Source organism: Rhineura floridana, chromosome 4 (genome assembly GCF_030035675.1).
Source record: "Rhineura floridana isolate rRhiFlo1 chromosome 4, rRhiFlo1.hap2, whole genome shotgun sequence".
Classification (NCBI taxonomy): domain Eukaryota; kingdom Metazoa; phylum Chordata; class Lepidosauria; order Squamata; family Rhineuridae; genus Rhineura; species Rhineura floridana.
In genome coordinates, this window is record NC_084483.1 from 185935158 (window position 1) to 185959433 (window position 24276).

Genomic DNA, 24276 nt, shown 5'->3' on the forward strand with positions numbered 1-24276 from the left:
ATTAGGGCATTTCCAGGTCAAGATAGTAAGAGAGATTGCGACGGGAGGGTGTGGGGGGAGGACTTTTTCTTTGACTGAACAAGCCTTTGGTGTTTGGATTCCATCTTTCCAGCACTTCTTAGGCTTATTCACTGCTGCCTTGAGAGCAGCTCTATTCCCTGCACAAGGCTTCTCCTCAGCAGGAAGACACCATGAGCACAGTTTGGTTGTGAACTTCTCCATGGCTAGAAGAGTTCTAAACCTGCAAGCTTACCCATACCAAGCTGAGAGTCACTCCCATCGATTTCAAGGGGCTTTACTCCCATATTTACCCTGCAGCCTAAAAACCTTAATTTGCACTGAGAACTTTGAGATGGCTCCCAGTTACCACTTTGCAAAAAGCACCGTCTTTCTGCCCGGTAGAATTCTGTTCTCTTTCCCATCATGGAGCTTATAAAAAGGCAACAGGAATTTAGCTGTTCCTACCTAGGGGCATTCCCTAGAGATGGGGAACCTGTGGCCTTCCAAATATTGCTGTACTACAGTTCCCATCATCCCTGACCATTGGCCATGTTGCCTGTGACTGATGAGAGTCCAACAACAGTGGGAGACTCACAGGTTCCCCACCCCTGCCTTAGCCTGTTACCTAGGGACATTCCCATAGCAGGACAATGGGAATTGCCTATCTGTACTATGCCTCTCACTGTTCAGTATGTATGCCCCATCTCCATTCACAGGAAGGTGTCTAAAGCTGCATTTCTATGCACGCTGACTTGGGAGTAAATTCCACTGTGTCCAATGAAGCCTATTTTGAGAAAACATGTACAAGACTGGTCTGTATCAATGAAGCTACGTGACATGATTACAACATGACAAAGAAAAGTGAAAAAGCAGTGCTCTAACACGATGGGTTTAATGCTTTTTAATAGCATGACAAAGAAACAGAGAATTTCAATGGAAGAAGACATTATAGAGAATGGAAGCCAAATATATTACTGAAGAGGAGCTCCTTATTACAACAGCAACATTTGATCTCACTCCTCTGCCCTTGTTGGAAAAGTTCTCTCTGCTTGGCCATTCTGGAAAGCTCCAGTTCACCTCTGCATTCCAAGAAAAGCTGGTGCGCCTTAGTTATTAAGGGCTCCATATTTTGCACGGAACTCCCCAGTTCACATCTCCGTTTAGCTGCTGACTTATTATTGGCTTGTCTAAAACCACCCCTTCTCAGTCACTTCCTCCCCTACCCCATATGAGGACACTGACTTTCTCAGAAGAGGTGGTGATTACTGCGATGGCATGTACAATTCTGAGCAGTTGAGGTGGTGATCGTGGAAATATTTCAGAAATACCACGTGTTTTTCAACAAGTGTTCCCTAGAAAGCAAGATAAATGTTTGCACCTGTTTAAATATGCTAACCAAGGGGTTCTCAAAGTATGGCCTGCAGATCACCAGTAGTCTGTGAGCTTTCTTCAGATGGTTCACAGTGACGACTTTATTATTTATTTGTTACATTTATACCCCGCCTTTCTTTCACCATGGAACCCAAGTCAGCATACATGTAGTTCCCAGGCGGTCTCCCATCCAGGCACTGACCAGACCCAGACCTGCTTAGCTTCAGCAAGGTGGTGGCCTCATGTGCCTTCAGACTATAGCCTGGGACCTGGGACTTTAACTGCTAGCACGGCCCATTACAATTGCTAAATAACATGCAGCAAAATCCTTGAGTGATCTGCCAAGACCCTCAGCAATTTTCAAGTGGTCCCGGGGGGGGGGCATCAGTTTCAGAACCACTATAGTAACTGATTTTCTTCCCACAAACTACAGAACTTTTTAACAACTTCAGTTGCTGACAATTTCAGCAGATTGGCTCACTTTGTGTCTTCCAATTCTCACTTCTTTACAGAGGCAAGGAGTTTGCTAGTTATATACTCATAATTGCAGTGCTAAGCATTGCAGTGTGTGAGGTGGAAACATAAGCTTGTCAACATGCAGGGCCACATGGTGGGCATGCACCTGAAAGCCCCAACTGGCCACAGTTCACATAGGTGTCCACTGTGCATTACACCCATAAGCCTGCTTTACAGTATTTACTGTTTTCATTCCCAGCTGAGGACTGTCTCCAACTCAGTGACAAGGGCATCTGCTTTGCGTGCAGAAGGTTCCACATTCAAATCCTGAAATCTCTAATTAAAAGGATCAAATAGCAGGTTGGGAAAGACCTGAGGGGTAGAGCATCTGCTTTGCATGCAGAAGGTCCCAGATTCAATCCCTGGCATCTCCAAGCAGGGCTGGTAAAAGACTGTCTGAAACCCTGGAGAGCCACTGTAGACAATACTGACCTAGATGGACTAATGGGCTGTCTAAGACATGTTCCTGTGAGATCCTGGAGAACCACTGCCTGACACTGGGCTCAGTGGGCAGATATAATATTATCTGCTATAAGGCAACATCCTATTCACAAGAGCATAAAAGGCAAACACACTTGCTGCCTAAAGTGCGAATTAAGCCTTAGTGACTAATTGAATCATATGGTTGCTGAATTTAGGAACTAGGAAGGGGAAAAGGTCTAAGTCTTATTGTTCCACCTTCTTCCAGTCACTCTCTCCAATGCCCTAGGGTGCAACTCTACTAGGGAAGGAGTCATTGGGGAGTCAGAGGCGGCACAGAAGAGAAAAACTGGTCCAGTGAAGGATGACACTGCAGGAAAGAGTCAGGTGGGATTAGGGCACCATGGTTCCAGTTTCATGAACAAAACCTCCCCCCTTCCTCTCCCCACCCATTCACTTCCTGAACAGAGCTCACTTCCAGTTGTTCCTGGGGTTGGAACTCAAGAATGCATGCAAGATTCAAATTCTGTTCACTAGTATCTGAGAGGGAAGTGTTGCTAGCACAATGTCTTGCATAGTTTTTCTTTTCAAAGCATGCAATGAGAAACAGGAAAGGAGAAAGAGATGAAAAATGCTGGCAGAAACAAAAGTACATAGGATTAAATGATCGGGAAACAGATTGTTAAAATGGCAAAGACAAGGATCTAAATCAGTATCCTAGCATCGAGGTAAGAATCCTGGCCAACAGAAGAGGGTATTTTATCTATCATTCAAACGAAGTACAGACCAGCTGGCTTCATGATCCAGATGAAATCTAATTAAAAGATGCCCAGCTGACTTTTCAGAAGCTCTTGATTTCAGCCACTTCCTGACATGACACCACAATAGTCAGATTTTGCTGGCCAACACTATCAAAGCAGTAGATAAGAATAAAGTTCTCTGAGTTGGCTTTGTCATCGTCCAGAAAAAGTACCAGTGAAGGAAGGCTGGCTCAGACTCTGAGAAATACCAGTTCAGGAAATGTGTGCACGCATTCATGCACGCACACACAAACACTCTCAACTCTTTCTAAACAATCTATTCCACAGGAGGGCATTTAGCGATAAGAGTGACAATTCCCTACCTATTTTTGTTACAATATGGCCCATGTTTAACGTTTAGGAAACAACCCTAGATACTAAAGCCCAGGGAACAGGCATCAGTCATCAGGTCAGCTTTGTAAAAAGGAGAGATTGAGAAAAAGAAAAAACAGATAAGCCCTGCTAGGCAGATGTCTAGCATGGAAGGTATGCTGGAGCCTTATATTTCTGCTTGTGAACTGCTGTGCTACATTCAGCATCTTAGTACAGAATATCTCAGAAGCATACCAAGTTTCTCCACTCTTCCTTGTAATTTATCGAGTTTTCAGGACAGCGGCGAACCACTGCTCACTGCACCAGAGACTGCAGCCCTTCTCCTAAAGATGCTGTCGCTCTAACAGGCAGGGGTTTTCCAGATGTCCTGGTTTCTTTCCAACCTAGGCCAAATATATTAGTCACCCCTTTCTAAAACTGGGAAGTCAAAAGCAGAAGGTGCTCAGGAGGAGGAGGTGGTGCAGAAGACTGCAGTATCTTCCTATTACTCTTATCTTAGATTTGGGGCTGACGGAACTACTTGTTTTCCAAATGGCTTTCCAAATGAGCAAGCTGTGAGGGTTTTTTTTTTGTTCTGATTCTGGTTCTGAAGTGTCTGTGGCCCAGAAACCTGCTGAAATCCCTCCATCTTCCACTCTCCAGGAGGTCCTAAGAAGTGCACTATAACAAAGAGAAAACACGCAAGGCACAGGAAAAACAGGGCATTCAATTCCAATTCTTGTCCTAGAAAGCTACTGTACAGTCTGATTAGGAAGCCCTTGTTTCTATTTCTCCCCTACAACAACAAAACCCTGCTGTCCTAAGTACTCAGAGTTCCTGGGGAAGGGCTGTAGCTCAGGGGCAGAACATCTGTCTTGCATGCAGAAGGAGAGGCTTCTGCTTGAAACCCTGGAGAGTGTCGACAATACTGAGCTAGATGAACCAATGATCTGACATGGTGTAAGGCAGCTTCCTACGTTCCTCTGCAGTTCAGTTACCAGATTCGGCACCATCAGAGATTCACTCTAAGGCAAAGAGAAGATGCTGCCATTTCTGGAGCTCTTCCCAATGCAAGAGGGCTGAACAAGACAAGCTCAGGTGTGCACCATGTCCCCTGCTGTTACCATTTAGCAACACCCATCGGAATAATGTTCTTGCACTCACCTTGCTCATCTCCTCCCTTTCTTCTGCATGCATCCATATAGGCTTGTGTTCATCTGCAGGGAGAAAGATGAAAGGAAGCGGGGTGGAAATACCTTCGTGGAATTTCAGGAGGAATCCTCACCCTCCCTGTGCTACACTCAGGACAGGAAGAAGCTGATGTGTTAAGCTGTTAGGTCTGTTTGCACATTTCCCTTGGAAGAAATGCTTTTTTGTCAACTAGGTTATGGGGGAAAAAGGAGACAATGTAAAGAGTACCAGTGGAGAAGTGGGACAGAGCGGGTTGCACCCAACTAAGGCATACTCAGAGTAGACCCACTGAAGTTCAGGGACATGACTAACTTTAATCCACTGATTTCAATGGGTCTACTCTGAGTATTGACTTAATTGGCTACAAACTAGCGTGTGTTGCACATGTGGCATTTTTCTTTTCAGGACTGGATGAGAAGTTAAACTGGGCTTTTGGTCAGATTCAGAAGCAACAGTGTTACGTGCTGCCTTTCTGTACTAATGGCATATCAGATAAGCAATAATCAGAGAGCCCTTCATAATTCAGTGTTAAGGATCTTGGCTTCAGTCTACATCCCCCCCCCACACACTTCGTATAAGCCCCACTTTGCACACCCTGCCTCCTTGCTCTCTATTGTGCATACCATCCACAGAGCCGAATTCCTTCACATGGGCACGGGTGAGGATCTCCTTGTAGAGAACTTCTGCGTCCTTATATTTGGCTTGCTTCAGGTAACAGGAGGCCTGCCACAGAGTACAGGAACGACATCTTAAAAATGCAGTGCAGGCAGCACTCCCACCTCCAACCCTAACACGCAATGCCCACCTCTCCAATACTGCCCCCCCAGTCTTTTCATCACCCAGTGAACCCACCAGATTGTTCTTTGTTTTAGCCACATTTGGGTCATCAGGCCCCAGGCGAGACTCGTAGATCTGCAGTGCCCGGCAGTAATAATATTCTACCTCTTCATATTTGCCCTGATTCTGGCATAGTAAAGCCAAGTTATTTAACTGCTTGGCCACATCCGGGTGATCTTTGCCTAGTACCTGAGAAGGAAGCAAACAGAGAAAGCTAGTTTAAGAAGATGACGAAGAAGACGATGACGAAGAAGCAGCAGCAAACTGAGAATATGGTGGAATCCTTTTACTTCTGGAGGAAGTGGGTCATGGAAAGTGATTAAAAGCTCAAAGTCTTGCATGAACAGACTTTTCTGTTCTGCATAAAATTTGACATCTGCCTCTCACTGAGCTGAATCCATACTTCGCATACAGAAGACCCCAGGTTTAATCTCTGGCATGGCCAGGTGGGGCTGAGAAAGCTCTTGCCATGAAACCCTGGAGAACTGCTGCCAGTCTGTGTAGACAATACTGAGCTAGATAGACCGATGGTCTGACTCAGTATAAGGCAGCCTCCTACGTTCTACAGATACTCCCCTTTCCTCAGTAGCACAGAAAGGTGCTGCAGAGGCCCACTGGCTAATGGCCTGATGCCCTGGCCCTTTCTTCTCTAGGCGTCAGAACGAAAGAGAGAGAGAGAGAGTTAGAGAGGGGGGGGGAGAGGCAGAGGGAGAGGGAGGGAGGAAGAAAGGTACCTTTTCCCGGATTTCCAGTGCTCGCTTGCATAATGGTTCTGCCTCCTTGTATTTCCCTCTTTTGCCATAGAGAACAGCCAGGTTATTCAGGGTTGCTGCAACCTGCCAAGGAATATAAGCACACCTACATTATAGCCATGGAAGAACCAGAGACAACAGAAGGAAAGCAAAAAGAAGAGAGACTGGATATACTAAGCAAGATTCACTTAAATGCCACTGTCTTATAACCATCAATGGCAGGGATGGCCCAAGATATGTAGGTACCTGAAGTGAACCCAAAATGGTGTCCCCCCATTCCTAGCTGGAGCCAACTTACTTGAAAAAGTCTTCCTGCTCCATTCAGACACCAATTCCTGTCTTGACTTATCCCCACCCCTTCAGTGGCACTTGATGCACGTTGCTGAGGCAAGCGTCAGAGTTACTTCACATACTGAAAGCTGCCACCGCCCTACACGGCCAATGGCAGTTATGGGGCACATAGGAAGCAGATGCTGGGTGCAGCATGAACAGTTACACCCAGGACACTGAGACCATTTGCCCAAGATGCCAAGAGTCTCAGCGTTTATACAACAGGCTAGACTCCTGCCTTTTATTTATGCTACTCTGTAAAACAATTATGTATGCTGATGGACTATGTACAAGGATAAATAATGTAATCTGAGCCTTATAGGGAGGAGGCTCACTTCAGCATCAGCAACATGGTGGCATGCTTGGGTTTCCTTATAGATCTGCTGTCTAAGTGTTATCTAACTGTCTGAGAAGCACAGCTGATCCTGTTTGCTCAGTCGCAGTACCCCTTGTCCATTTCTCCTGTTTATAAGTGCACATCTCCACTAATGTTCTATGATGTTTGGCCAGATTTCTTTCCCTAGGGGTCTCACCTCCTTACTGTGCAACAGAATAGCCTAGTCCAGTGACTTCCCTGGCATATTCCACCTTACCTACCTGAAGGATTAAGAACACCTTGTCCCAAAGAAAGCTTTTACAACAAAAAGAACTCCCTTTCTTTTACTCAACCAGCCCTGACCGCACCCAAAACCTACCCTGCCCAATCCCTTCCAAAGGTCAGCTGATCAAGCCATGCGACCCTCCTGTAAGTCCACTGGGCACACGGCTGCCTTACAGCTCCCTGGTGCTCAGAACATCCCTGCTATCAATGCCCAGGAAAATGGCTACTTACGGCAGGATGGTCCTTGCCAAGTGTCTTCTCCCTAATGGACAGTGCATCGTTCAGAAGGTGAGCTGCCTCCTTGTATTTGTTCTGATCCCTGCAGTGCAAAGGTACACAGATATTGGGCAATACTGGAGAGACAGAGCTTCACATCATGCAGGATGTAGCAAGGAGAGCCTTCCCCGTATCTCTCTTCTCGGAGCCAAACTTCCCCCCTTCGCCCTACAGTTTCCCACAATAAAGTTCAGCATCCTGAGCCTCCCCCAGCGCTATGCCCCTTCCATTTCTCTATCCCAGACAACAGTTCCACATCCACACAAGGGAAAGGCCCAAGAGAGCCCAGTGTGTGTGACCCTCCCAAGTGAGGGAGAGTCTGCCATCCCAAGGCCCCCCTGCTCTCACCTATATACTAAGGCCAAGATGTTGAGCATGGTGGCTACATCCGGATGATCGTGGCCCGACGTCTTCTCCAAGTCCTCCAGCGCCTGTTTGCAGAGAGGTACGGCCACCTCATAGCGTCCCTGGGAAGCATACTGGATCACCAGGTTATGGAGCGTGCGCAGGCGCGCCGGGATCTCGTAGCCACCTTGCTGGGCAGCTGCTGCTGCGCTGCTGTGTGGATGAGGCACTGCAAAAGTAGATGACATTAACGAAGAACAGAGGCAGCAGCTCACAATGCCATAGCGAGGCCCATTCCCACCGGTGAGCACTGCCCCTCCCCCATTTCCTCAATTTCAAATCAGCCACAATCCTTGCTAGAAGACAGGCACAAAAAGGGAGCTCATGCAGTCTTTACAACTCTTCGTTCCACCCGTCCTCTGTCCCCACCCCTCGCCTTACCCCATATAGGCCCACTTGATCACTTTGTTCTCCAGAACTGGCACTCCCTTCCACACTTGCAAAGACTCAGTCATCCTGTGTGGCAGCACCTAACTAACTGCCCACTGATATTATGCAGGTGCTCTTGATGTATTGTTTGTGGTGCCTGCTAAAAACATTTTTGTTTAGGCAAGCCTGCCCAGACACGTACTTTTGACATGTCTTTTAACATGCAATTCTATTTTAGTATTGTACAGATTTTAAAACAACTGGTTTTGAACAAAAATTGTCAACTTGCTTTTGATCTTATTGGAACTTTTAATGTAAGTTTCATATTGTTTTATGTAAACCGCTTAGAGGTTTTGATGATTAAGAGGTATATAAATCCTATTAACTAACTAATTAAGAAAATAATGAAGGAATGCAACCTACACTCTTGACCCTGGTCCTCTTCCTCATTTGGAAACAAGTCATCCAAGGAATCTTTGGTGGAGTCACCTTCTTTCTCCTCCTGAGATATTGATGGGGGAAAGAAACAATTAAAAAAAGATCATGAGCTCTCAATATTTAGCCTGGGACAATTCTTAACCCCAGCACTCACATTTATCCAAGCAAGGCCATTCAAATGTTCTCTTCCCTAGCATGGGAAGACCAACCCAATTACAGAGATAGAGCCCATTCACTGCAGCTGGGGCAAGCTGTGCACTTTTCATCCATCCAGATCCACATTAGACAAACTCTAAGTGCCAGATGCTCTATCAGGACCTCTTAGAAAGCTCATCAGTGTTGGTCTTTCTTGTGGGGTGCTCTCCAAGTCAAGACACAGGTATCTTCCCCGCCTCCGCCCGCCCCGCCCCCCCCACTCCACAAAGTGGTTTGGACTCTCACCGACGGGGACACGTCCTCATCGTACTTCTTCAGCTGGTTCATAAACTCCAGATGCTTCTTTTCCTCCTCAAGTTGTGCCACCGTTTGCTCGCTGCGCTGCAGCTTCTGCTGGGTGTTTGCCAGCTCGTCCCGCAGCCACTGGTTCTCCTGGCACAGCCTGCGCACCTGGGCCCGCAATTTCTGCTTCTCAGACTCCACTGCATTCAGGTGGTTTGATAAAGCCATCATCACCTGCCCCAAGAGAAGCAGGGGGAGATGTTTCACTTTTGCCTAATCCAGGGGTGGGGAATCCTTTTCAGCCTGAGATCTGCATTCCGCTGAAGGATTTTGCATGGTAAGCAGTATATAAATATTATTAACGAAAATTATTCACTTCAGGACAACCTTCCGAGGACCACATAGGAACATACACAGAAACAAGCTGCTTTATACCGAGTCAGACTATTGGTCAATCCAGCTTAGTACTGCCTACAGTGACTGGTAGCCGCTCTCCAGGGTTTCAGGAAAAGGACATTCCCAGCCCTACCTGGAGATGCAGGGGATCGAACTTGGTACCTTCTGCATGTAAAGCAGATGCTCTGCCACTTAGCTACAGTCCTTCCCCACATATCCAGTGGTGGACAGGGTCAGAGGCAAAAACGAGTGAAGCAATGAAAAAATGTCATCTTTAGAAAACAAGCTGGTTCCAGCAAGGTGCAAAACAGGGCTAGTGGGATATGTGGCCTGGGGAGAGCTCAGAGTGCCAGTGAGAAAGGTCTGGAGGGCTGCATTTGGTCCCCAGGCTTGTCCCCCACTCCTGACCTAATGCAAGACTGGTGCCCTCCATCCCGGTCCCTATTTAGAGACAGTTCCTGTGTCGCTCTATTAAAAAAATAACTTCTTGCAACAATCAGTTGCTGACTAGGTTTGCATCCCCAGAGCTATGCTAAAATTGTTACAATTCTGCATCTCGGAAAGCTGAACCTTTTGCCTTTTGTATGCAGATGTACATATATGTTTAATGTAATTTAATTTAATAAAATTGTTGATAATTTAACAATTGTAATACAATTCTTTAATAAAAAAATTAATTCATCCTTGTTTATTTTGCACAATTTATTCCACTTCTGCTAAATCAGGGGAAAGATCTAATGCAAGGCATTTGGGCACAAAACCCAAAATCCAACCAAGCCTCCCGCCCCATACACTCAGACTTCAGCAATTTCACCAGAATATCACGGTTTCAAGTCTATCCTTAACTATAAGGCTAAAAACTTGCATGTCAAAGAAAGAAAAAATAAGTTATGAAAGCTTAAACTTATAGGATGTTAACTTCTATGCCTAATACTGCAATTGTTTTGCACTTGCATACAGGAGTGGAGCACAACACAGTCCTGCCGATGTCCAAGCATGTTTGGCATGCATGCTTCTCTAGAACCACCCAAGGCAACATATTTCATAGCATTTTTAAAAAAAAATGATTTCCTTATTGAACTTCTTTTGCTGGACCCATGTACCGTACCAAGGTACCCCACTGGGCTTCAGCTCACCTGAGCCTCTCCAAGCCCCAGCTCAATCATCTCTACAGATTTGCGCAGCAGGTTGGCTTTCTCGTGCACTAGATTGGCTTCCTCATCCTTCTTCAGACACTTGATGGTCTCCAGCAGGCTGTGCAGGATTGAGTTATGCTCATTCTTTAGGGCCTCTAGCCCCTGCATCACAAGCTTGGTGTTTGAGATGATCTCCTCTTGGCTTAGCTTGTCCATTTTCTCCTCTCTGGGATATACCATTGTGGACATAGTCATTCAGCTACGATCCCCACCTAAGGAAGGAAAGGGTAAAGTTAAGAGAGCACAGTCTCACTGGGACAGAGCAGATCTTGAAACATTATATGCATCCACTGCACACAGTCGATCCCACGGAGAGAAGATCTTATTCCCACTTAACCTTTTCATCTGAAGATAGGGAGAAAGAAATTCCCCACAATACTCCAGGCTCTATGTCGTTGGAGAAAGAGGCAACATGGAGCATTACATGTCACTGGCAGGAGCACATGTGGGTAAAGACCATCGCCCCCGCACTCTTGGGAATCCAGAAAGCTGATTTAGCTGCCACTTTAAGAGCACAGGAGGAATTGTAGCATGTACACCCCCAGACCCAGAGGTCACAGAGATTTAGTAAGGAACAGGATGAAACAGGGACAAATGGTTTACAGTATGGTCACAGAAAGGGAAAGAGAAAGTAGACAACAAAAAACCTCGCTAGTTCAAGAAATACAAGTGTATCCTACAGAGACCAAGAAGAAGAAAATACTTTGATGGTCAGATCCTGGGCCCAGCTCCACAAGCAGAAAACAACCGGGATCCTGACACTCAGAATCGATGGGATTCTGGAGCAAATGCAAAGGGCAAGGAAAATAAGGTGCTGGTTAATTACTCAGCTCCACCAAGCATGCTTAGAAGTCTAGTATTCCCAACTTCCAATGCTAGATTGCCAGAAGAGACCTACTATGTACACACACACCCTGATTTCTACGCATTTCTACGACTAAGTTTTCCCAAGATCTATTTCCCAAGATCTTGGGTCCTCCTCCGTGCCTGAGGACTGGAAAGTGGCAAATGTAACGCCAATCTTCAAAAAGGGATCCAGAGGGGATCCCGGAAATTACAGGCCAGTTAGCTTAACTTCTGTCCCTGGAAAACTGGTAGAAAGTATTATTAAAGCTAGATTAACTAAGCACATAGAAGAACAAGCCTTGCTGAAGCAGAGCCAGCATGGCTTCTGCAAGGGAAAGTCCTGTCTCAGTAACCTATTAGAATTCTTTGAGAGTGTCAACAAGCATATAGATAGAGGTGATCCAGTGGACATAGTGTACTTAGACTTTCAAAAAGCGTTTGACAAGGTACCTCACCAAAGGCTTCTGAGGAAGCTTAGCAGTCATGGAATAAGAGGAGAGGTCCTCTTGTGGATAAGGAATTGGTTAAGAAGCAGAAAGCAGAGAGTAGGAATAAACGGACAGTTCTCCCAATGGAGGGCTGTAGAAAGTGGAGTCCCTCAAGGATCGGAATTGGGACCTGTACTTTTCAACTTGTTCATTAATGACCTAGAATTAGGAGTGAGCAGTGAAGTGGCCAAGTTTGCTGATGACACTAAATTGTTCAGGGTTGTTAAAACAAAAAGGGATTGCGAAGAGCTCCAAAAAGACCTCTCCAAACTGAGTGAATGGGCAGAAAAATGGCAAATGCAATTCAATATAAACAAGTGTAAAATTATGCATAATGGAGCAAAAAATCTTAATTTCACATATACGCTCATGGGGTCTGAACTGGCGGTGACCGACCAGGAGAGAGACCTCGGGGTTGTAGTGGACAGCACGATGAAAATGTCGACCCAGTGTGCGGCAGCTGTGAAAAAGGCAAATTCCATGCTAGCAATAATTAGGAAAGGTATTGAAAATAAAACAGCCGATATCATAATGCCGTTGTATAAATCTATGGTGCGGCCGCATTTGGAATACTGTGTACAGTTCTGGTCGCCTCATCTCAAAAAGGATATTCTAGAGTTGGAAAAGGTTCAGAAGAGGGCAACCAGAATGATCAAGGGGATGGAGCGACTCCCTTACGAGGAAAGGTTGCAGCATTTGGGGCTTTTTAGTTTAGAGAAAAGGCGGGTCAGAGGAGACATGATAGAAGTGTATAAAATTATGCATGGCACTTAGAAAGTGGATAGAGAAAAGTTCTTCTCCCTCTCTCATAATACTAGAACTCGTGGACATTCAAAGAAGCTGAATGTTGGAAGATTCAGGACAGACAAAAGGAAGTACTTCTTTACTCAGCGCATAGTTAAACTATGGAATTTGCTCCCACAAGATGCAGTAATGGCCACCAGCTTGGATGGCTTTAAAAGAAGATTAGACAAATTCATGGAGGACAGGGCTATCAATGGTTACTAGCTGTGATGGCTGTGCTGTGCCACCCTAGTCAGAGGCAGCATGCTTCTGAAAACCAGTTGCCGGAAGCCTCAGGAGGGGAGAGTGTTCTTGCACTCGGGTCCTGCTTGCGGGCTTCCCCCAGGCACCTGGTTGGCCACTGTGAGAACAGGATGCTGGACTAGATGGGCCACTGGCCTGATCCAGCAGGCTCTTCTTATGTTCTTATGTTCTTAATGAGCTACATAAATGTTAGGTATTACTAAACAATGAGGGATTTGGGTTTGCCAGAGAGGTGCCAAGAAAGAAGGAACCACCAATGTATTCTTGAAACCTGATGTGGAGCAGAGAGTGGAGAAGGGTGGAAACAAACCAGAAACACACAGCCCTGGAAATGAAAAGCTCCCAGCCCTCACAAATACATATTTGTTAGCCAGTAGTGCAAACCTCAGTGAAAGTTTGGCTATGGAAATGAAATAGAGAGGGTTATAGATTATGCAAAGGCCGCAGTTCCCTGGGCTCAAGTCTTTTCTCAAAAAGGTGCACGGCAGCAATCTGGGTTGCTCCATCCTAGGGACACCCACATACAAAAAACCCCACCCACCCAGAAGGCACCCCCACTCCAGGGCTCAGCCTACACCCAGAGGCTTCGGCAGGAAGGGGCTTACCTCATCAGAGCAGCTGGAGCTGCCTGCCCGGTGGTGGCAGAGCACTGCTTGCTGCAGATACAAAAGGCAAGCGAGACAACCTGGGCTCACGTGACCTCGCTGGCAGGAGGCTATTACGCTAGCCCAACGGGGAGGGGAAGAAAACAAGAGAGAGAAGAGAAGAGGAAGGAAGCTATCAGCAGATCAGCCTTTGTTCTCGGGGATAGTCCCACCTCTGTGCGTGTGTTCTGGGATCCTTGCTAGGCAACGGCCCGCCTCTCTGTGTTTGCCATTCAAACAGAAAAGTCCCACTAAAAAACAGCACCACAGAACAATGGGAGTGTCTCAGCACACCTGCCCTGCTGCTGCTCCCAAGGTGGGAAGGCCATCCCTCAAGCCTAGATCTCCTCACTGGACCCCAGTTGGGCGGTACCTGTTGGCTCCCATGCCATACAGGCAGAACAAAAGAGGAAGTAAAAAAAAAGGGGAGGGGGAAGGAGAGTCACTCAGTTTCTTTTTCTATGGCCATCTTCATATGCATTTAAAGGACATTCTCTCCCCCAGGAATCCTGGGAATGGTAGTTAAGGGTGCTGGGAACCGTAACTCTGTGACGGGTAAGCTAGAGTTCCCGGGATTCTTTGGTGGGGGCAGGAATGTGCTTTAAATGGTTGGCGTGTATGCAGCCCAAGGCAGGCAGACAGACTGGGATGCTCTGGCTCCAACGGAAGGAGGAAAAGTAACATATGTGACCCCGAGTATGGAGCACTGCAGAATGGATGCCGGGGGGGGGGTTGGGTGGTAGGGTGCGGAGCCTGGGAATCAGACATCCTCTGTAAAAGGGGAAGAATGCCATATTTTCAAGATTTACCATAACACTTTTAGCACCACACAACACGCATAATGAAGCTTAACATAGTTCCTTATGTTTAGGATATATTGGGGAGCTATGGGAGGGAGCCAGTGTGGTGTAGTGGTTAGAGTGTTGGACTACAACCTGGGAGACCAGGGTTTGAATCCCTACAGAGCCATGAAGCTGACTGGGTGACCTTGGCCAGTCACTGCCTCTCAGCCTCAGAGGAAGGCAATGGTAACCCCCTCTGAATACTGCTTACCATGAAAACCTTATTCATAGGCTCACCATAAGTCGGATCGACTTGAAGGCAGTCCATTTCCATGGGAGGGAGAAAAGGCTTTCTAAACACAGCTCACAATCCCACCAAAACAAAGCAGTTTCATTTAAATTCATCTAGCCCCAAATATATTAAAAGAGCCAAAGTGAGTTGTGGATTACCTGTCTAGATCTTTTCCACTATGTCCAATACAAAGAGAGAGGCTCCCCAAGAGACTTACCATTGCGATATCTAGGCAAAATGTGTTAGTGTGAGTGCATTTTAAATGTATACCTCAACTTTCTCCCACAAACAGGGCCAAAGTGGGTCAAAAAATTATTCACAAAACCAACAGGTAGAATAAAAATATAAAACCGAGGAGGAGGAGATGATGATGATGACTACAGTAAATTGAAATATCATCAAGTAATCACATGGAATGCCTGTCTATATCTAAAAGTCATTTAACGTTCCTTCTAAAGACTACAAGGCCTGCCTTGGTCCAGCCATCTTAGGGAGGATGCTCCAGAGCTGTTGGGCCACAACTAAGGTGGCTCTGCTCTGTATCTTTGCCATTTCCACCTCTTGGGCAGGGGAAACCTACAGCAGGACTTCTCCTATAGATAATAATAAAGAAATAAGACTGAGTGAGTTCATTGGGTTCATATAAGAAGGGAAAGCACTATGCTGATGCTGAAGTACAAGGAAGGTGCCTACAAATGTTAAGAGGTAAGGCGAGTAGACAGGAACAAGGTGTGCAAGAGAAGATAGGATTAAGAGAAGGAAACACAAAGGAAAAAATGTACGCATGCTATAGAAGAAATTTTTAATGGGATGGGAATAGGAGATTCCCTCCTCCACCGGTAACAAAAAAGGCCCGGTTTGTTATATTAAACCACAGTTAAAACTAAACTATGGTTTAACAATGAACAAGTAGCATGCTGCTGGCACACTGCTAAAAAGTTCAAGTTGCTCCTCCCCCTGCCAACCATTGGCTGTGCTGGTGAAAAAACAAACCACAGTGCAGGTTTGCATGTAACACAAAGCCAGTTTGTTTCCTCCCCAGCACAGCAGTTAGCAGGGAAAGACTTGCGGAAGCTTTTGAGCAGTGTGCCTCAGCACACTGCTTGCTCACGGTTAAACCATAGTTTAATTTTAACTATGTTTTATTTGGATGTTTGAGCCAAGCATTTGTCTTCTCCAATATTTGTTAATTCATTTTCAGAAATGTCATCTTCTCTTCTCTCCCAGCCAAAAAGAAAAAATTACCCCCTCATTCTCGACCATGGGCACTCAAATATAAAACCATGTATGTTGCCGTGCCTCTTCCACAGCCCTGTTGCAGTCACTGCACCCCAAATTCTGTTTGCACAGAACAGTGGGAGGAATTATTTTCCCTTGCAGAAAGAAGGCATTCAATTTTTCACACAACTCCTGGGTAGCCATAATGGAAGCTAGTGCAGAGCAAACATTCCCAAGGATATTGAGAGCATACATTGTGGTTTCTATGCTTAACCATCAATGCCTTTTCTAGAGACAGGATTTTTCCTAGTCCTTGTAGCAGCTCCTGCAGGAAGCTCTGCGGTGCTGGCAAAGAAAAGCACAAAAAGACCCGCCGGCTATGAGTTTTTAAGGAAGGGCTACACCCCAGGAACCAGGAAGCTGCCTTATACCGAATCACACCAATTTGTCCATCTAGCTCAGTACCGTCTATGTCACTGTTTTTCAACCAGCTTGGCCACTGGTCAAGGGATCATGGGAGTTGTAGTCAAGCAACACCTGGGGACCCAATGTTGAAGAACAGTGGTCTACACTGACCAACAGAGGCTCTCCCGGGTTGCAGACAGGGTCTCTCCCAGCCTGACCTGGAGATGCCAGAGACTAAACCTGGGACCTTCTGCATGCATAGCAGATGCTCCACCATTGCACTATAGGTTTAGGAAGGATTAGTAGCAAGTGCAGTAGGAGCCTATGAATCTTTTCACCCACTGCATCTTGCCTTCCCACAAGGATCTTGCCTTCTCCACAGGATTTTCTTCCAGTTCCCATGACTCTAATGCCTCCATCTTGCTGCCCCACAATGTTAGTTTTTAAAAATCCACAGAAAGCACATCTGCAGTTTTCTTGCTTATGTAATAAAGCCACAGACGTTGGGTGGGCTGGCATGGGGAGGTGTTGCTCATAGATTTAGCAAAGGGTGACCCTCAATTCACAGGGACTTGCTCACTGAGCAGCCTAATGATTGCCAATGCCCAGCCAAAGCACAGCACAGGGCTCCATGGGCCAAAGGTCTGGGCTCCTACTGGGAGAAAGGGCGGGATATAAATCTAATGCAAAAATAAAGGTCTGCGGTTAATGGGAGCTTCACTCAGGGGGCTAATATCAGGTTTTGGTATTGTGTTGAATTTCCATTTGTCATAAAGGGTTAACTCCCTCCCCAGTCTTGATCCTGCTTCCCTTGCAGGATCTTATGATCTGATCCAGCAGGGCTCTTTTACGTTTTTAAACGAGTTGGTCCTTTATCTCCTCCTTCAAGTTCCTACATTCCAAAAGAGTTTTTTTCTTTTTGTGTCTAGAGTATATCAGCAAGGTCCAGAGCTTGGAAGATTACTTTTAAAAAGTAATAAATTACAGTTACATGGCCCAAAAAAAGTAGTAATTTCTGTTACAATTACTATTGCTCTGAAAGTAACTGATTACTTTACTTTTCCTCCAAAGCAATCACTACAATTACATTTCAGTTACTTAAAAAAACACCTACAAGGTGCTGGCCTTGGCTGCTGCACATCTAAGTAGCCTTAAACAACATTAAAAATAAACACACACATAAAGAGGTAGTAGAATAATTATTTTTATTCATAACATAGCAATGGTGGTCTCTCCGTTGGTAAGGGTGGTGGGGAGGGAAGCTGATGCCACTACTCAGATCTTTGCATGTCAAACCAAGTGCACCCCCCTACTCAGCCAGCAAACAAAATCTCTCTCACTTAACCACCTCCCAGACCCTGCCCTGCCACCAACTAAGGGACACTCACTCAAGCAAACATTTTCCCTTGAGATGCAAAAAAGTTAAAATACTGCAAATATAGCATGGTAGCCAGAGATGGTGGTGGAGGCCACTTTGTGTGCCAAGTGCAAACACACACACACACACACACACACACACACACACACACACGTTGTCATCTTTCACCTCCATAGTTCTTTATCTCCATTCTGCTGCTGCCTCCTTCTCCTCCTTTATCCATGTGCTTGACCTCTGGATCCTTTCCCCCTCCACTCCATTCTTCACCACCACTATCCGTTTTTTTAAATAATTGTTTTCTCCACTCCACCCCGTCTCACTCTCCGCCTCCTCCCTTGTCACCTCCTACCCATCCACAGAGCATGAGGAAAGAGCGACACTACACAGAAGCCCAGTTTGAGGCACATGATTTTCATCCACAAATCAGAGGAGCAGAAGACTTCCCCTGCTCCCCCCCAAGTAATGCCCAAAAGTAATTCTGAAAACGTTACAATTACTCCACAAAAGTAGTAAAATTACTCCTAGTTCTATTACAATCAAAATGTAAAGGAATTACCCACTCGTTACTCAAAAAAGTAATGAATTACAAGTAATTCGTTACTTGTAACTAGTTACTTCCAAGCTCTGGCAAGGTCACACCCACAGCACTGAATATGCCGAAGGAACCAGCATGGCACTGCATAATCACAGATAAAATAACATTTTGTACATGTGCACATCCCAGGATTCCTGTGAATTCACGTGGTCACCAATTTGTATATTGAAAGCCCTCTATTACTGTGGAGAGAAACCGGGTATTCTGATACTTAACATAACAACTTCTACTTTCTCTCCATCTCAGATATTTGCCAAGATTACAAAAATAAATACTTTTTTTTGGGGGGGGAGAGTACCAGAATAGCAGGCAGACAGTCACCCTACCAAATTCAAATGGGCTTGTCACAAGAACACTGTGGCAATTTAGTCATGCCTACTAAATGCTCACTCATATCCTGTTTGAATAAGCCCATCAATATATATGTGTAGAAAAGACAACAGATGAGTTCCTACAAAGCTCTGTGCCTGGAGGCTAGCAATGCTGTGATCTGAGTCATCATAAAAATAAGGTGTGGGATGGAAATGATATACACAAAGTTGCTAAAGGAGCTCTGCAGGAATAGATTCCCCTGAACCGCTCCTGATTTCTCCCCTCTGTGCTTCCAGATAAACTGGCCAGGGAAGGCGAATCAAGGTGATTATGGGGAAATTGGTAGGTCAGAAGTCTAATGAAGTACACAGAATTCTTTTAAATACATTTATCATCATCATCATCATTTATTTATTATTATTTATTATGATTATTTATTTATTTATTTATTATACTTGTATACCGCCCCATAGCCGAAGCTCTCTGGGCGGTTTACAGTAACTAATATTAAGGGGTAAGCATCTCACATAGAAGAGGTAAGAGACACTGGGCACGTGTTCCAAGTTGCACCAAAAAGCTCACTAACACAATACCCCACGAACAAAGCACTTCTAAATCAGCATCGTTGTCCTGAATGCACAACCGCCCCCAACCCATCTGCCTGGCTCACAGAAGAAAGGAGGAAGGGAGGGAAGTGGCCATAGGGGTCCTGTAAAGATATTTCATCTTTCATGAAACCAATAATTCCTAAAACTCTGCACTGTGAGAGATTAAACTATTCTGTCTTAAAGGATTGTGCAAGACCGAAGCACCCACTGAGGGAGGCTGCCTGTAGCATCTCTATATGATTCATTGCTCTGGCCTTGCCTCCTTCAAATTAGTGACCTCTGAGGGCTGCTGATCCTGTTCTTCTACATTAGGAGTGACTAGATAATTACCCATCCTCATAGGAGGTAGCCTGTTGCATCTCAGTGCAAGTCAGTGTTCTGGGCTTGCTTCACCCTGTTTAGGAGGCATGTTCAGAGCAAGGGACATGTAGAAACACAAGAAGGCGGCTTTTCTGAAAACAGCTATTCCTTACTCTTATACCAAGTAAGCTTTATGTTTAGATCATGCAAGTGTGATGTGTGCATCCAATTTTAACCCCCCTCCCCAAGTAGCATATCTAAACTATAGGAAAACATACCAGCCTTTTACTTAGTAATACAAGGAAAACAGGCAGACAGAATTACTGCTCAGTAAGGAGAAACAGAAATTTCTTACTTTTATTAACTGATAAAATTAAAGATTTCAGGACTACTTATCTCAAAAGACAAGGCAACACACAGTCTGAATTATCATCTGATCTCTAGCTAAAAACCTGCTGGCTCATCTGACTCAACAAAAGTTAAATGTCAGGTCCAGTTCAACTGGATTATGGGTTACAGGTCTCTGTGTTTTTGCCCCCATATGTTTTATCCTAGTAGACCAAGACTGCTAATAGTTTGTGCTACTCGGAAAGAGGTGGGCCGGATGGAAGAACTATGACATGCCTCTATTTCCCTTCCCTAACTTACTAATTAATTAATGCAATGCTCAGTTCATCCAAACCAATTTCCTCATTCAGAGGCCTCAAGCAAGACACGCGCTGCTTATTTATCCATGGAGATAACAGTGGGATTTCAGTCAATCGTTTTCGTTTGGCTACTCAGCCTTGCAGTGTTCACTCCTCAGCAAAGTTTAGGACCAACAAGTCCTCAAAAGGGCACAAGGCAAGCCGAGCCTCTTCTGAGAGATTAAAATATGCATCGATGTCGCTTCTTTCTCATGCACTAGGATAATAAATCAGGAGCATGCAACATGAAATGTTCCTAATTCACAAACCTTCCACAAAGGAGTCTGCAAGCAACCCACATTATCAGGCTAGCCATAACAGCAACAGTCCATGTGCCTATGACCTCAAGTGCGTTGGAAATAATTTATTCAGCAGGCCTTTCTCCCTGAAATATAGAGCCCTTCCACTGTCTCCAGGAGCACAGAGGGATGGGGAACTTGTGGTTCTCTAGATATTGCTAGATTGCAACTCCCACCATCCCTGGACACTGGCCATCCTGGCTAGGGCTGATGGGAATAGGAGTCCAATCACATCTGGAGGGTCACAGGTTCCTCACCCGTGCTTTTGAGGGGCAGAAATACAGGCTGAAGGATAGGGGAAAATATGAGATTTTGCACTCATCTCTTTAAGCAGCTACTGCTTCTAAGACAAACGGTTTTCAACTTTATACAGTGAACAGGATTAGCCTCTGTGAAATTCCATTAGTGCTCCTCCATTCTTCTCTCTGACAAATTAGATTCTTGCTTACGATATCTTTAAGGTATTACAACATAGCTGTGGCAACAGCAGTTATAGCACTTTTAATCTGCAACATGCTTTGGAATTTTTATTATTCATGCCCATCTCGCAATTCTGGGCTACCATTTTACAAGTGGGAAAGTGAGGCTGAGAAACACCGCCTTGCTCAAGGCCATCCAAAATCTGAAGCAGAATGGTCCCTGGATGCAGAGACTTCCAGACTGAAATCAAACCCACCGTCTATTGAAGTACAGAGGCCTTCAGGCTCTGTGAGACTACTAAAATGCACTAATCCTGTACTTTATTTTGCATTTCCCAAGGTCTATGCAGCAGCGCTGGGTCCCCCTGCATCACAATAATCCACCACACTGGAAGATTAAGTTTTAGCTTCTGAAAAACTGCAGCAACCAAGGCAGCAGCAATACATGGACAAATATTTTCAGAGAGGTAGAAGAATGACCTTGGTTGATGTGCTTCACCAAATTCCCAGGAATGGTAGACCACAACTATACTTCACAGTGCAAAGCAGGCTTTGCCTCCTACCTATTAGCTCAAAGATCAATCTATGGGAGCTGCACAACAGCTGCTGCCCTCTGCTTTGTCTTATGATGCAGGCAGCACAACCCCACCCCGCCTTACTCGCCAATGAAGCTGCCGAAATAATTCAGAGCTCCCTTTCATCTAATCCTTCCCAACCCAACTCTGTGGGCCAAGAGAAAGATGGCCCTGGCAAAACACAGGCCACCACTGTCTGTTCTACTTTGCTGTCTGCCCCAGTGGGGCTCCATCTGATTGCAAAAGCGAGAATAAGCTTGCGGCTTTGTCAATAGGAATGAGAACAGCACTCCAGTCTTTGTCAGTCAGCTCCTGAAAGTGGAACCCCCATCCAACAGAGTAACTTACAATATGCAGAAGCTGTTTTTCCACAGGAGCCTCCTTGGGCCAAGTGATGCTACAGAAACTGCAAAGCAATAGGGATTAGCAGCACAAAGAGAGACGGCAGCATCGGCTGGTCCTAGTTCCCTCCCCACCAGAGGCAGAGTTACTATGCAGCTTGATGGTGACCCACCCACTGCAGCAGCAGCGGCGGCGGGGGCAGCAGCAAAGATGCAGCCAGAGTGCCGAGACAGCATATGCTCTCCCGCAAACACAGACCGATGCACATCTGTGGCACTGGTCCATAGGAAGTGACGGAAATACAAAGGAACACAAATCAGCATCCTTGCTCACTGCCCAACTCACAATCACACACAGCTCTTCAGTACCTTGACGTCTTCTCAGCCACCACCCTTTGCTCCAGCAGGCTTGCTTTTGTTCTTCAAGGGGCACTTCACTTCCCCCATTCATCAAGAATCGCAGTGCTGGATCTGGGACAGCAGGCCAGGTGTCCCATAGTTGTTAGCACCCTTTGTCTAAGCACCATCCTTTGTTGGTAAGCAGAGATAGGGAAGCTGTGGCTCTCCAGATGCTGTTGGACTCCAGTTCCCATCATCCCTGACCACTGGCCATGCTGGTTGTGACTGATGCAAGCTGGAGTCCAGCATCATCAGGAGGGCCGCAGGTTTCCCATACCCGACCTATAGCAAGATCTAAGCTTCAGCTCTTTGTGTTTCCATCTCTCCCGTGGGCAGACCCACCCACGCTGAGCAGGCTTCTACTTTTTTCCTCTTCTTTCTTTCTGAGCCCGTCATTTCCACCTTTGCAACAACCTACGACAGCAGGAATGTTGACTGCTTTATCCCCGTGGTCAAGCTGAAGTACTGCTTACCATGGACACCGTCTGTGTTTGCAAAAAGCTGGACTGCTCCTGCTCCTTTTCCTGTATTAGGACTGGCAGATGCAGTACCAGCAGGACACCTCCTTGGTATTATGTTTTGATGTCAACGTATTGATGTAAGAACTAGAAGACACTGTCTAATTGTTAGGAGTTTATTAGGAAAGTGTGATTTGTCATTGTATTTTCATTGAAAGGTTATTGTTGCTTTTTAATAATGTTATTACCTTGTTATTTTTGTAAATTGGACTCTTTTTATTGATATGTATTTCTATATTTGTGTTTATTTTTTGTATGCTGCCTTGAGGGCCTTTTGGCCAAAAGGTGGGATAGAAATAAACCATCATCATCATTATCATCATCATCATGTCAGCTATGCAGTTGTTTAAAATTGTGTTGAGTACCCAGTCATTTAAATTATTGTTCTGTGCTGCTTTTAATTTAAAAAAAAAATACTTTTGTATTGCTGTATACAATCTTTATATCTTATGAGACTGTGATAGATAAAATAAATAAATAAAGCCAACTCTTCACAAACTGACAGTAATAAAACTGCTTATGTGATCTGGCTCCCGCTAGAAATGCATGAAACCATTCATTGTTTTCCTGCAGCAATATCTGCCTTCCTAAGCACCACATTATTTTGTTTTTGTGAATATCCAGTATTTCACTATTGCTCATAGCTCCCCAAAGTACCAAACAGCTATTTCAGTACATGCCAAATTACTGCTAATTAACTGTCCATTTAAGGGAGAGACCCAGACAAGCTATTGCGTATTGCTGTTATGTTGGATTGATTGATGGATTGATTCCATAAAGGAAGCCACAGACCTGAACTTACAAGATCTGAACAGGGTGGTTCATGCTATTGGAGGTCACTGATTCATAGGGTCACCATAAGTTGTACTCAACTTGAAGGCACATAACAACATTTTTAAAGACTGTTAGGTGCCTCGTGTAGGGATGGGAGGAATCTTTATATCCTGCCTTGGATTTTTTTTTAAATGTCACTTTACTCCAGGAGAAGCCAAGACAGTATCTTCCTGATGTTGTTGGACTACAGTTCCCATCACCTCTGACCACCGGTCATACTGGTTCGAATTGATGGGCCCTGGAGTCCAACTACATTGGCTACCCCTGCTTTACTCAATAATGCATCTAGATGTCTCCTGGCCCATCCTTCTGTCTCTACATTCCTACTGCCCTCATGTTATACAGTGATAGCCAGTGTGGTATAGTGGTTAAGGTGTTGGACTACGACCTGGGAAACCAGGGTTCAAATCCCCACATAGCCATGAAGCTCACTGGGTGACCTTGGGCCAGTCACTGCCTCTCAGTCTCATGAAAACCCTATTCATAGGGTTGCCATAAGTTGGAATCAACTTGAAGGCAGTACATTTACATTTTCATATTATATAAGCTAAAACCTTTTTCCTTATTCCATTTTTGTAGCTTAGTGACAGAGCAACTGCTTTGTATGCAGAAGGACCCTGGGTTCAATCCTCAGCATCGCCA

The 24276-nt window shown here is 45.3% G+C and overlaps 1 protein-coding gene across 11 annotated transcripts in view; it reads right to left on the bottom strand.

The window, feature by feature from the left end:
* KLC4 (kinesin light chain 4) overlaps nt 1-24276 on the bottom strand; it is a 77200-nt gene that overhangs the window by 40948 nt on the left and 11976 nt on the right. For 10 of the 11 annotated variants that reach the window (XR_009762426.1, XM_061625473.1, XM_061625474.1 and 7 more), the window contains exons 2-10: nt 10589-10860; nt 9060-9290; nt 8604-8682; nt 7755-7980; nt 7362-7449; nt 6178-6283; nt 5463-5632; nt 5234-5333; nt 4584-4636 (exon numbers count right to left, since the gene is read on the bottom strand). Coding sequence is in view for 10 of the 11 variants with exons in the window: in XM_061625473.1 (XP_061481457.1) it covers nt 4584-4636; nt 5234-5333; nt 5463-5632; nt 6178-6283; nt 7362-7449; nt 7755-7980; nt 8604-8682; nt 9060-9290; nt 10589-10843 (1308 nt within the window). In the remaining variant the exon portion in view is untranslated. Of the gene's footprint in view, nt 1-4583; nt 4637-5233; nt 5334-5462; nt 5633-6177; nt 6284-7361; nt 7450-7754; nt 7981-8603; nt 8683-9059; nt 9291-10588; nt 10861-13634; nt 13941-24276 lie in introns of those variants that run through there. The other variant, XM_061625472.1, reaches the window with a different exon arrangement.